This window comes from Squalius cephalus, assembly GCF_949319135.1.
Source record: "Squalius cephalus genome assembly, chromosome: 1".
Taxonomy (NCBI): Eukaryota; Metazoa; Chordata; class Actinopteri; order Cypriniformes; family Leuciscidae; genus Squalius; species Squalius cephalus.
Genome location: NC_137122.1, coordinates 33,270,436 through 33,284,715, shown reverse-complemented (window position 1 = coordinate 33,284,715; position 14,280 = coordinate 33,270,436). Strand labels below are relative to the sequence as shown.

Here is a 14,280-nt window from a genome sequence, read left to right as displayed (position 1 = left end):
AAAGGGATAGTTCACCAAAAAATCATTTAAATGATGGCATAATTTTCACTTTTGAGTGAACTATCCCTTTAAGTTGAATATGGAATGTGTATTTTATGTTGCTATCCACAAAGCTGGAAACGCCATTTCATTGAATTAGCTGTAAACTCCAAGACATTTCATAGGAGAACAGAGCTGTGTGTTAAGATGGCACTAATGGTTTTACAGACTTGTTCATGTATTTTAGTTAGTGCATAAAAACAAGATAAAACAAGTTAAAAACAAATGTTCTCCACTGGTGTGGGTTTGAACTTGGTTTTCTGAGATATCTTACCATGTGATCCACGGTACTTCTTGTTCACTGTCCGGCAGCAAAGGCAAAAAAAGGGGACAAATACCAGCCATAACAGTGAATTTACAGTATGCTGTATACGCACAGTGTTATTCACACAAGTAGGGAATGTTATGGCATCAACAGGGCCTAACCCCCCCAAAAAAACGCTGACTGGTCAACAGGAATGTTGTTTCAGGATCTAGGAACATTTCCTACTTGTGTAAATCATATTAAACTTATATATGGGTGTTTCTTCAACTATGGGCAATGTTGGTCTTATGGCACAATCTCTTTAGCTTAATTTGTCCACTAACAGTTGTTTTCGTAAAAATCCCTACCACATTGTCATTTATACCAAATCTTAAATTATGCAATGAATTTCTTATCATTCTGTGATGGAAATTATGGCGGAGGAAGTGATTTTTTAACATTTTTGGAATAAAATGCTGGAATAAAATAAAACAAGTTCTTTGTCTTTCTAATGCTGATTTCATATCTAACATTTCATGTAAACTCAATACACACAATTATACATTATACAATTTTTTTTTTTTACACAATTTACCAAAAACACAGCTTGAATGGAAATGTCACACACACACACACACACACACACACACACACACACACACACACACACACACACACACACACACGCACGCACGCAACCACGCACGCACGCACGCACGCACACACACACACAAATATTAATTCAGTGTGATAACTATTTTTATAATCCATCCATATCCATATTTCAAGACATCTGAAAAGTAGCAAAATAATATATATATATATATATATATATAAAAAAAATCAAGTCAGTTTTATTGTGACCCTAATCTAATAAACAGAAAAGTTTGAAATATTTTGGTTTTAATTTAAATCTACTCATGGAACATGGATAAGTAGCCAAAGTAGAAGAAACACCAATATTCGGTATGAAAAAAAACAACTATGTAATTACTGAAATGTAAAAATGAGATTTAATAATATATTCAAAACAGGATTTAAAAAGGTTCACAGTGCACAATGACAATCTATATGCATTTCTATATTTGGGTCTGTTTTTTACAGCAGCACAGCAACCCTGAGACGCAAATAGAGATAATGTACAAGTACATGACCTACAGTTAATTGCAGTTGAGATGTGGAGAAACATGCCAGAACAGCTTTTTCAAGTATGGAGAGAATTGGGCAGAGACGATAAATAGCAGAAGAGGGGTGAAGACGTCCTTGTTTTCCTCCCCTAAATCTGTCGTCGCCTTAATTTACACAATGCCTAATGAATTCCTATGAAGCGTGAAAAGGTGATCTGATACCACACACACACACACACACACACACACAAAACGAAAGAAAGAAAGAAAGAAAGAAACAGCTGGCAGATTGACAGGCAAAAAATACACTAAAGCTATAAAATATTCAGTGATTCAGGGACTGGGGAAACTTCAAGGCACATGTAGGAGTTTCTTCAGAAGGTATTGTCACACAAACCGGGCGTCCACACAACACAGCTGAGAAAATATAAGAAAATATGTGCATTTGTAGATAATGCCTAGGAGACAAATATTTCCTTTGTGTTGTCACATGGTAGGTTTAGCATGGACGACGGACGTTGTGAGTCGTCGTTAAAAAAAGAAGATGGAGGCAAACAGCAGCGATCCACCAGCATGCCGAGGACAGACGTGTGATTTCTAGCAGCGCTCGTGCCTCTGAACGACTGGCACCTGGGAATAGGAGGTCGGGGATTGACATCAGGAACCCCAGGGAAAAAGAAAATGAACCAACCGTCATATGGAAGGCTTATTCTCATGCTTGTTGCATAATTTATACTCTATGGGGGTATTTTTCTTTATAAATATTACAAATAACTGAAGACAACATTCGGTCGTGCCCTGTAACAGACGCAGACCCCAAAAAAGAAACTTCCCAAACAACAGCAATTCTGTTGCTCTGACCTCATCCACACCTCATGCTGACAGCAGATGTGCGACTTCTGATTTGAAGTGCGGTTTCCAGCATGCTAGTTCTATGTTAAGGTGAACTGCTGGCAGGTGTTAGCTGGTGAATAAAGATAGAGCTGAGGCTATTCCAGAGCTTGTCAATAGCACACGGTGGGGTTTGGTTCCTCGTGGGCTTGTTCTGACTGTGTTCTGTTACTTGTTTTGCCAGGTGAGGAGGGGGTGATGGGACTGGGTTGTCCCTGAGGCCCTGCGGTTAGAAGCTGGCTCTCAGGTCCTATTTAGACAGACTCCACATAAATGGATTTGAACAGGATTGGTGTCCCAGACTGCTTTGCGTGTGTGAGGGCTTGATCCATATTCATTGTTAGTTTGTTTGGCATCTCTTCACAGGCAGACACTACTGTGGCCTTCACTCCCTCTTTCTCGCATCTAACACCTAAGGCAACATGCTCACTCATTCAATGTGGTCTGTCAAAACAGGACAAGCTCATGAGGATTAATGGGACAGTTCAGCAAAAAAAAAAAAAAAAAAAAAATCCAACAACAACAACCTCATTCTCATGTAGTTACAAATACATAGAGGGCCAGATTTACTTTACAGGGCAAATCAGCATGAGAGCACAATTCCAAAAAAGACCTGATGGGAGTGAAAAGTTCTGCGCGACTGTACTGACGACGCACAAATTAAAGAACACAGATGCAGCCGGATCATTTCCATAATGACCAACGCAATCTACCAAGAGCAGCGCAAATTAGCATCTGGTTTAAGACGTGCTTTTTTTGGGCAGTAAATAATGGTGCAAATACCAGTAAATTGACTAGCGCAAACCTTAGTAAATCACCTTGCGTGACTCATTTAAATACTCTCCTCCCATGGATTTTGCGTCTGAAATGGAAACTCCTACAAATGCATATGCAATAAGGTCAGCCGTAAAAAACAACCTTGTCCACGCCTTTTCAGTGCTAATTTTTCACTGCGTGTACTTAGTAAATCCTGACAGCAGTTTTTTAATGCCAAAAGAGGGTTTGTGCTGGCGCAAGCTGTTAGTAAATCTGGCCCAAACAGTTTTCCTTTTCCTTTGGAAACCAGACTCACACTCAGCTTTTCCATATAAAGACAGTTTATTACCTCTCTCAAGCTCCAAAAAGGACAAACAGCTTCACAAAAGTGATCCATATGGCTTAATTGCTATATTCCAACATCGAAATAAGTCATTATTGTTAACAAAAACTAAAATGAAAACTACACTAAAACATTTTCGTTACCTGAAATAAAAAATCTCGCATAATTAAAAAAAACAAAAATAACTTTTGGGGGGCGGGGGGGGGGGGGGGGGGGATTCGAAACATCAAAGTATATTGATATAAACGATATTGTCTTGAAACTTGGGAGTTTGAAATTATGTTCTGCTTACAGGAAGTTCCACATGTGCAGTGGTTAAAACAACACTGGAATCATTCGGTACACATGCATACCGAACCGAAAGTCCTGCACCGAAAATCTTCGGTACAAATACATGTATCGTTACACCCCTAGCCACTGACTAATTTAAGCTTTATATAAATGGTGTATAAAAAAAACATGGTCTTGCCTTGATTAAACATGAAAAAGCCACACGATAGAAGTAGCAACAAACAAAAATACAACTAAACTGAAACAAACTTAAGGTAAACTAGAATAACAGAAGAATGGAGTAATTTAAAGATTCTAAACGATAAGAACCCTGAAAAAAATGATTTGTTCAGGACTCACTTGACGGAACAATCTTGTTTGGAAATATATAAGTGATATAACTTTTTTGGGTTAACTATCCCTTCAAAGAGGACTAAAAACACTGTGAGCTGTCTTTGATAACACAACAATATCAATGCAAGCCTCTGAGCTAGTCACACCTGCAAAGAGCCATGCAATCCTGAGTTAGATGCTATTAATGTGATATTTGCCAAACGTCTGTTCTGCCAAACCACGGATCTGCCTGTTAGAACGGTAAAGGTTGCACAAGATGAGAGTGAATGTGCAGAACTGGGATATATATCCAAGCTCCCACTCACCATGGTTTACACTGTTCTGAAGTGACAGCCCCTTAAATCTAAGAGCTGGTGTGGAGGTATAGGTTTTTTTAAAGGAACTTTGTTACCAACTCTCTGAAATTGTGATCAGGTAGCACAAGGCAGGTGTGGGATGTGGCATAGTTAGCCTGAGCATAACCCTGCTCTCTTTGAGTATCGCATTTCAGACATGCACTTTTATTGTTTCCCCCAACTGGGAGGCAGAACCTCAAAGCAGAAGGGAGTTTTACTTACTCAAAAATGGTCTGAGGGCAGAAAGGAAAATGATTGGTTAACAGCTTCAACCAATGAAACTGAAGCAAAGGCGGGGTTAAGACATTTGAACGTGCGGAGGGATATATGGTGCGTTCAAGTCATACGTCCGAGGTGGGAAGTCGTGTATATGACGGCAGGTGCGTTCAAGTAAGATGGCAGAGTACTTTCTCTTAATTAATTACACAAAAAAACAATAAGGTTCTTAAACTCTTGTACTAGAAAATGAAGAACAAAGAAATGTGCATCACGTGTACTTTGTTTTTTAATGTTTTTAATTAATTTATGAAGCCACTGACAACTTTATCGTTACATGTTGCATTGTTATATTATAATACCATCATATTCTGTGCAGGTAATTAGCTTACTGCGCTGTAAATAGAAAAGCCTGACAATATCACTGTTAAATACCTTTAAGTGTTGTGGTATTCCGCCATGTTTCTCAGTGACACGCCCACAACTCGTAAAGATCGGGGCTTAGAGAAAATCCTGAGCTCCCCGCTGGTATTTACAACATTGTGGTGGCGTTCAAGTGCGTTCAACTCGTAAATACGATCTATACAAGATGACTTGAACGCACCATTAGTCAGGACTACAAGACAAAGACAGATATTCGTGGGAGAACACGTTTATTTCAAGGTGAGTAAATTTACTATATATTTTGTTAAAATTCAGCATTCTCTAACGTTTATTAAGATAATCAGCGAACATTAAAATGCACAGAACTAATAATCATCGTCTAAATATCGTATTGTATGCATTTTGATTCAACTGTTTCATCAGTCGACCGCAACAAAGCTGCTGAGGGGGTAACTGATGAAAAACATGCTACCTCGCTGTCTGTGAAATTGATATGCAACATGAGAACTCGTTCAAATCTCTGCGACTTTTCAACGGTCAAAATGATACATCTCCCACCCTAGCGCTGCTCTCAGGGCAGGAGTATTCAATATAGGTTCAAATCGCTGTTATTTTCGTGTATTATTCGCTGCTCTCAGGGCAGGAGTACTCAATAGATACAAATCACTGTTATTTTAGTGTCTTTTGCGCTGCTCTCAGGGCAGGGGTACTCAATATAGGTTCAAATCGCTGTTATTTTTAGTGTATTAAATGCTGCTCTCAGGGCAGGAGTACTCAATATAGGTTCAAATCGTTGTTATTTTTAGTGTATTACGCCCTGCTCTCAGGGCAGGAGTACTCAATAAATTTAAATTGCTGTTATTTTAGTATTACGCGCTGCTCTCAGGGGAGTAGTACTCAATAAATTCAAATTGCTGTTATTTTTAGTGTATTACGGACTGCTCTCAGGGCAGGAGTACTCTAATAGGTTTAAATCGCTGTAATTTTTAGTGTATTACAGGCTGCTCTCAGGGCAGGAGTACTCAATATGGGTGTGTTATTTTAGTGTATTTTAGCCTTCCAGGTGCACCAAACTGACTTAAATGTGCACTTTACTGTGTGAAGCATGTAACAATATAACTGGAACTGTAGTGCTATTTTGTTGTATGACTTTGAAATAGTTGGTTTTGAGGGCGTTATAAATGTCTTTCAGCTAAAGATTTTAAGGTTTTTACTAGTAATTCTATTTGTTTACATTGCTACATTGGTAACACTTTACAATAAGTTTTCATTAATGTTCCTGGCACTAAGTTTACTCCACAAAGAAAGTAGTCCAGGAAATATTTGAAAATGAGGATGTTCATTGTTCAATATTCAAAACTGAAGCCTGCAGGCAAAATATATTTTACATTGTTGTTTTTTATGACTATCAGTGTACATTGAAACCAAAATCTTTATGTATTTCATTTGCAGGAAGACCTACACTTTGTGTATTTAAGGAGGAACTGACAGACGTTTGGCCAGGTGACCCATGGCCAAGTTCAACGACTCCTGACTAATAGAAAAAAAAATAAAGCACTTAAAAACATTTAAGAATGATGACATGGACTAGTTAAAAGTACAGCAGTTTAATGATACATCTTTGCTCTTCATTTTTTTGTGATATGTTGTTTGTATATATGGAAACACAGGGAGTCTGGAAATTACTTCAATCAAATTCCATACTTTTCCAAACTGCTTAGGAACCTTGATAAAAAAACAACAAAAACATTTTGGCTATTTCTGTAAATAGAATTTACCAAGTCCTCGTTTCTCTGCAGTACTCAGTGAGAAAATTAAGTGTTTGCACATAGATCCACATTGGGATCTTTTGCAATCACATTTATGCATCACAAAGACAACTCTGTGAGATTGTGCGCTTGTATCAGGTGAAACCAAACGTTCTCCATCTTTGCATCCAGGCCATTTGTAATCATAGACTGGGCAGCATCAGAGGCGTTTTCAGTGTTAGCTCCTTTGATTCTTCTAGTTTCTGCCAGCTCATTCAGGTAACTGAAGAATGAAATAAAATAACAAGTCAATAATAGACCGAAAAGAAATGGTCTACTGATGTAACGACAAAACGATTAAAAAGAATAAAATACCCTTAAAAATGCATATAGATTTACTAGACTAAAACCAGCAAAAAATAAACAGAGAAAAATATACCAAAATATCAATACTATATAATCATTGTGCTAGAGACGATCCGCAACATCATTCTGGACTACTACAGCAGTTTCAGATTGAGAGTTCCATCAGGAACGGTAACATCTGCCAGGCAACGGCTAGAGAAGGGTATTACTGTATATTACCGGGTGTACAATCTCGGTACCACTCTTCGCTCAAGCCATGAACATGATCGTCAAATCAGCAGAGGTGGAATGTAGAGGCCATGTCTAGATCTGGTACTCGGCAGCCACCCATAAGAGCCTTCATGGATGATCTTACCATGACAGCAGCTTCAGTTCCGGGGTGCAGATGGCTTCTTCAGGGGCTCCAATGGCAAGGATGAGTTTTAAGCCAGCCAAGTCCAGGTCCATAGTCTTAAAGAAAGGCAAAGTGGCCGATCGGTTCCGCTTTACCTTGGAGGGGTCACACATTCCATCAGTAACAGAAAGACCAGTCAAGAGCTTGGGGAAGATCTTTGACAGCTCCCTGAAGGACACAACCGCTCTCCAACAAACCAGAAACGACGTGACAAACTGGCTCACTGCAGTTGACAAGTCGGGGCTTCCAGGAAAGTACAAAACCTGGATGTACCAGCACGAAATCCTGCCAAGGCACAAGGTACCCATGACAACGGTAGAAGCACTGGAGAGAACCATCAGTCATTTCCTCAGGAGGTGGTTAGGGCTCCCACGGTTCATAAGTAACATCGCCCTCTATGGCCATTCCACCAAGCTGCAGCTTCCCATCAGCAGCTTGTCCGAGGAGTTCAAGGTCACACGTGCCCGGGAGGTCTTGATGTACCAAGATTCCTCCGATGCCAAAGTCTCCTCAGCTGGAATCTGTGTTAAGATAGAAAGGAAGTGGCAGGCACAGGAAGTGGTGGACAGAGCGGAGGCATGGCTGAGGCATGGTGTCCTGATTGGCAATGTGGCGGTGAGACATGCAGGCCTGGGCAGAGGTGGAGGAAGACAGCCTGACCAAAATGGTCAGTATGCAACAGCAAGGCACCTAGACTAGGTGGGAGAACGCCGAGAAGCGCAAGATAACCTGGGCAGAGTTGTGGAGCTCTGAACCACTGCGCATCGTTGGCGACATGACCAGGTCCTCAGGGCTTTGGCAGATATAATCACAGCAGTGATTCAGAGCAGTAAGAGTCAGCATCCCTCCAAGCAAACCATCTCCTTTGTCAGAGCTGGGGAGAAGGCACATCAGCAGCCATGCTCCCCAGGTGGGCTCCTCGCCAATGCAAGAGACTGGCACCTTCAAGTGGTCCTGGGAAGGCAGCTCAAGTTCCCGAATCACATCACGTCCACTTCACTCCGCCCAGACGTGGTGATAAGATCAGAGTTGACCAAGCAGGTGGTCATAGTGGAGCTTACTGTCCCCTGGGAAGACAGATTGGAGGAGGCAAATGAGCGCAAGTCCCGGCAGTGTCCAACCCGGGCGAGGGTGTCTGTTGATTAAAGACCCGAAACACCTGCTGACCCCTAGTTCATCACTGATGACGTGTCCAAGTAGCACCAGAAGGTGTATGTTAGAACTATAAAATGGTTACACTTTATTTTACAGTATGTTCACTTACATGTATTTTACAGTGTACTTACCTAAGAAAGTACTAGGTAATATAAGGTAACTACATTGGCTTAAGGTTAGGTTTAGGGGTAGGTTCAGGGTTAGTACCTTGTTATTACCCAGTTACTATAATAAGTACATAACATAGGGAACAGGAAAATAAAGTGCACTGTGTGTGTGGGGTGTGTGTGTGTGTGTGTGTGTGTGTGTGTGGGGGGGGGGGGGCACTGTATATAATGTGATTGTGTTACAACTTTGCTTTAGTTTTACAACAGTGATGCCCTGAAGAAGGCCCTAGGAGCTGACAGCTACGTTTACTGAATGTTTTTATGAGTGATATGTTTGTTTGTTTTTTTATATAAAAAATAATTAACAATGATTAGGTATAGAGACTATATAATTATTCTAGAGCTCAGCTTAGTTTATCCAAATTATAGCAGCACATAGTACCAATACTATATTCCTGCAATACAGGAATATTTCTTGGACCGTTGTTTTTTGTGACAGCGCCACTGGCAAATTCTTCTCCAACGGAGAAAGCCTGATTCAAACATAAAAAAAACAGATGTTAAGAGTAGACTAGACCCATGGAAATTATACATTTTTAACGTAATAGCGTGCATAACCATTCTAAGCTTGAATGTGCAAGGCTTTTGGTATCAGGAGTCTCCAGTTATTATTTAGCTGGGCAAAAAGAGTTCATTGTGCTGCTGGATGTTGTAAACTGTTTTTTAAATGATTAACCCTTTAAAACCGGATGTGTCGTCGACGACACAGCCAACCAAGCTGTATTCATGTCACTGTAACTCTTCAACCGTTTGCACTATCAAAACAATTCAAATAGTTCCTGAAAGTAGACATCAAGCGCTTTTCGCCAATATACGGCTTATTACGGTAATGCCATGCTTTCCGTCTGCAAATGACAGCAGCGCGGGATGGAAGGATTTGAACAGAGAGATACGACGCGCGGCAGGTTAGAGTGTTTTGGATTGCATAAAATAATAAAAGAAACGAACAAATACATGGCGAAAGAAGTGTTAGACAGCAGAAAAGGGGATTGGGATGATTTTTAATGAAATTTGGGAGGCGGATGGCCGTTACTCTTTCACGTATCTAAGCATGTAGTGTGTGCACGTGTATGTGCGCGTGCCTATGAATGCGTGCATTTGTATATGTGTGCGTGTATGAAAAAAAGTGTCCTAAATGAAAACTATGCAACCCAATGTCACAAAAAAGACTTGTATATATGTATTATAGTTCATTTTTCAACTTTAAAGTGTTAGTTTCTTTCGTTCATGATTTTTTTCAGTTTTTTTCTAAATAAAAATCAGTAAATTTATTCTCGTTTTTTTATTTTTGTCTATTTAAATTCTATTTACAAACCCACCACACACAATAATGGTCAATAACTGTAATTTGTTGAAAGCTTATCTTTTTCTGAAAAAGATGACACCTTGCACATGAAGATAGCACATTGTTTTAGAATTTTACAGTCAAAAAATCTAATTATGTGAAAAACACCTATTTTAGCTTCAGGTTCTAAAGGGTTAATGACTAACATACTAATAAACGCACATCAGATGTGATGCGCCACGCTGCGGCTAATGAATTGAAGTCTCACACATACATAGAAAATAGTTTTTCCAAGAAAACTGAATTTAAAACTAGAATATAGTTGCTCATATATTAAAACAAAATAAGTTAAATATTATATAAGAGGGTTACCAATGTGTATGTTTAGGGTAAGGGGTTGGTTATGACAAAATATCAATAAAATTTTACAATTAAACAGTAATTTAAAGCGATTTATTGAGTACTCCTGCCCTGAGAGAAGCGATTAATACACTAAAATAACAGAGATTTGAATCTATTGAGTACTGCCCTGAGAGCAGCAAATAATACACGAAAATAACAGTGATTTGAACCTATATTGAGTAGGTACAGACTAAATCCCTCCGCACCTTCAAACGTCTTAACCCCGCCTTTGCTTCAGTTTCATTGGTTGAAGCTGTAAACCAATCATTTTCCTTTCTGCCCTCAGAACATTTTTGAGTAAGTAAAACTCCCTTCTGCAAGTTGCAGGTAATGGACCTGAAAGTCTGCTCTGAGAAACACCAGTGACTACAGCTCACATCCGCTTCTATATGAGTCTAACATGGCATATTGATCATTATCAATATTTGATCATTGATCATCATTTTTTTTACAATATCTGCTCTCAAACGTATACAGTAACAAACATTATATTTTCCCATTAGGAAATCTTGGGGAAAAAAAATAAATAATACTTTTTTTTTAAAGAAACAAACCCATGCAACTTACACCCAGCAACTATTTAGCAACAATTCCTTAATATGTACTTTAAGCACAAGCTAATTTTTTTTGCTATTTATTATTTAATTTATATATATATATACAATATCAAAACATACAGAAAAACTATAACCATGTCTAATATTACCTGATTTATTATACGATTTGCTGTTTTATCCTTTGCTGTTGCCCTCTGATTTCTATATCAATTCTGGTCCAGTGTGGAAATTTAGTACCATACCATACCATCTTCTTCCGCTTATCCAGGGCCGGGTCGCAGGGGCAGCAGTCTAAGCAGAGATGCCCAGACTTCCCTCTCCCTAGACACTTCCTCTAGCTCTTCCGGGGGGACACCGAGGCGTTCCCAGGCCAGCCGGGAGACATAGTCCCTCCAGCGTGTCCTAGGTCTTCCCCGGGGTCTCCTCCCAGTGGGACGCTGGCTGAGCCTAGAAATTCTGTCCATAAAAATTATGAACAGAACCGGCGACAAAGGGCAGCCCTGACGGAGTCCAACATGCACCGGGAAGAAGTGTGACTTACTGCCGGCAATGCGAACCAAGCTCCTGCTTCGGTCGTACAGGGACCAGACAGCCCTTAGCAAAGTACCCCGGACCCCATACTCCCGGAGCACCCTCCACAAGCAACTGAAATTTAGTTCATAGCAAAAATATGATGTTATTCAACCATTTAGTCCATATTCAATGTTGATAACTTTGCAATTAAGAAGAGAAAGTTTATTTCTCTGGGGTCAAATGAAACACTTTCATCTTATGAAAGCACACCCTGTTCACTAAGCTATCAAAGGAGCTGTCAATCAACAGGTTTCCCCAGGGCATTCAATATGAATTGGACAAAGCTGCAAATGGACTATATGCCCCAGGTCTAGTGTGACCTACACAGAAGTCTTTCATTAAATAAATCATAGGGATATTCTCTTTATGCGTTCCTCTCTTTCACTTTAATGGATCTCTATAGCCAAGCAGACCCCACTCAACTCGCATTTGAGATTCTAGTGTGACAGAAGAGGTGTAAAAAGCTAGATGTATTGTTAAGGCTTTTGTCGCCCACGTATTGTACTGCATTAGCTCCGGCCAGAAAACAATAGATGGAGTGGAGATAACTCTTTAAAAATGGAGACCTTCAAATAGCTTTCCTTCAGTCACAGAGCCACAGGGTTTCTGCCATCTCTGATAGCACTCGAGCATTCTCTCCCCACAAGCTCATCTTATCGATTGACTCTTGCATTTCTTTGTAATGCAGACAGCTGAACAATAAAAACAGCCATACACGATCCAGGCTGTTTGGATCTTATAGTCAGTCCCAAAAATCCCCATCAAAGCAACTGATCCCAGCCCATGCGACCCACAGTTCAGACAGGTGAGTGATTTCCCACTTCTCAGTGAAAGAGTGGTGAAAAAAATAAGGACGATGGATCCCGGAAAGTCAGCTCTGGAGTTGACACAAGGTGACCTTTTCAGTGCTCCATGTCAATCAAGATGAAAGACAACAAGAAATCTGGTGCTAAACTTTAAAGAAGCTTGGTATTTCACCTGGAAGAAGGGCATGACCGGGTGTCACGAGACGGTGTAGCGGAGACGCATTACACTCTAGAGGACCAAGGAGGTTCATGATGATAGACGGATAAAATAAGATTTTTAGGCCCTTGTCAAACTGAGCTGGTGTAGCTAGTCTACCAGTACTTCTGTTTCCAATGCTGGAGAAATAAGATTTTTAGGCCCTTGTCAAATTTTAAATTTTAAAATTTAAAATGGAGAAAGATGCTTTTTCTTGCAGAGTGTGTAGAGAGGCATCTACCAGCCAGGGCTCTTGAGAACATGATAACCAGCTTTGTTCATGACCCCTTTGGGCATTTCACCAGACAGAAGGGTCAGAGCGAGCAGCTCGGGGTGGTACAGCAGCAGACAGAGCGAGAAGACACCAGTGATACGCTGCAGGACAATAGTTTCTGGCGTGTCTCAGCAGTAATTCACTTCATTACAGCACTCGATTTGAGAGAGAGTGAACTCGCCAGGTGTAAATAAGCATCTAATTAGATAGTCAAATAATTCCCAGTCACTGAGCACGTTAATAAAAGCAGGTGAGGACACTTTTTTCCAATTAATGATTTAATTATGCTGTTGCAGTGGGAACGAATGACACTGCTGGGGTCAGGACTACTAGTTTAAAGCCCTGCAGAAATAAAGCCTATCTCCTCTCTGATCAAAGGCGAGTTAAAGTAAAAGTGCCTTTTTGTCTTCTTTCTTCAGACTTTTGCTGAATAAATGTTTTGAATTGGCAGCTGGCCCCGTCAAATTAATGTGTGCTTGTCCATTTATCCAGAGAGTGGTCTTGTAATTCAAAATGTGCGAGAATGTCTGTGAAATAATGAGGACACCAACTGCTTTTGCACAAATTAATTAGTGTACAGCGATGCGTATGAACAACAGAGTGCAAGATTCAGGTTAGAAAAACAGCCTGAACCGTTTCAAATAAATGCTTGTCCAGTAATCATCCAGAGAATAGACTTCTCCTTCAATGATTCAGATGGGCCGACAGCGTGCACAGCTGCAGCTCAAAAGCATTTCCCCCCTTTCTTTTCCCTCATCTCATTAATATCTCATTTCTCTTATGCCCAGACTGGGTATTCAAACATCTGTGGCTCAAATAAGTATAAATAAATCACACATCTTTTAAGGTGCAACAGCAGAAAACAGTCATTCTATTGCACATACAGTGAAGTCCAACAGTTTTTTTTTGCATTAAAAGAAAAAGCATCATAAATCATAAACAGATTTTCAATACCCTCCCAATTCAATTCACATCATGATATAGACATCACAATTCAATATGAGGCCTCACAATATTATAATTGAATTGCACTGAATGCATAAGTGTTCAGGGAGAGATTAAAGAGTTTTTGTATGAAAAATATTCAGATTTATAAATGTATAAACTATAATCACTGGCTTCCGATGACCCAGAAGCCATGACGTAGGAGTGGCGTGAGCTTAGGTGAGAGTAGACGCCTATCACGGTTCAAACAAATAGGGCTGGGCAACAAACTCAAGCTCCTCTTATCTTATATCGAAATCCTCAGACATTTCTCATTTTAGACTTCTAATTTGTGACCGGTGTTTTGTTTTGCTCTACCGTGATTATAGTTTATTAAGTTATTAATATGGATATTTTTCTTACAAAAATGCATGGCTTTGCTTCAGAAGGCCTTTATTACATTTACATTACATT

At 39.8% G+C, this 14,280-nt stretch overlaps 1 protein-coding gene across 6 annotated transcripts in view; it reads right to left on the bottom strand.

Annotated features, from left to right (window-relative positions):
• sdk1a (sidekick cell adhesion molecule 1a) overlaps positions 1-14,280 on the bottom strand; it is a 352,985-nt gene that overhangs the window by 107,744 nt on the left and 230,961 nt on the right. For 4 of the 6 annotated variants that reach the window (XM_079864734.1, XM_079864735.1, XM_079864736.1 and 1 more), the window contains exon 6: positions 314-340. The exons of the other annotated variants lie outside the window; for them this stretch is intronic. In XM_079864734.1, the coding sequence (XP_079720860.1) occupies positions 314-340 (27 nt within the window). The remainder of the gene's footprint in view (positions 1-313; positions 341-14,280) is intronic. 6 annotated transcript variants of the gene reach the window in all.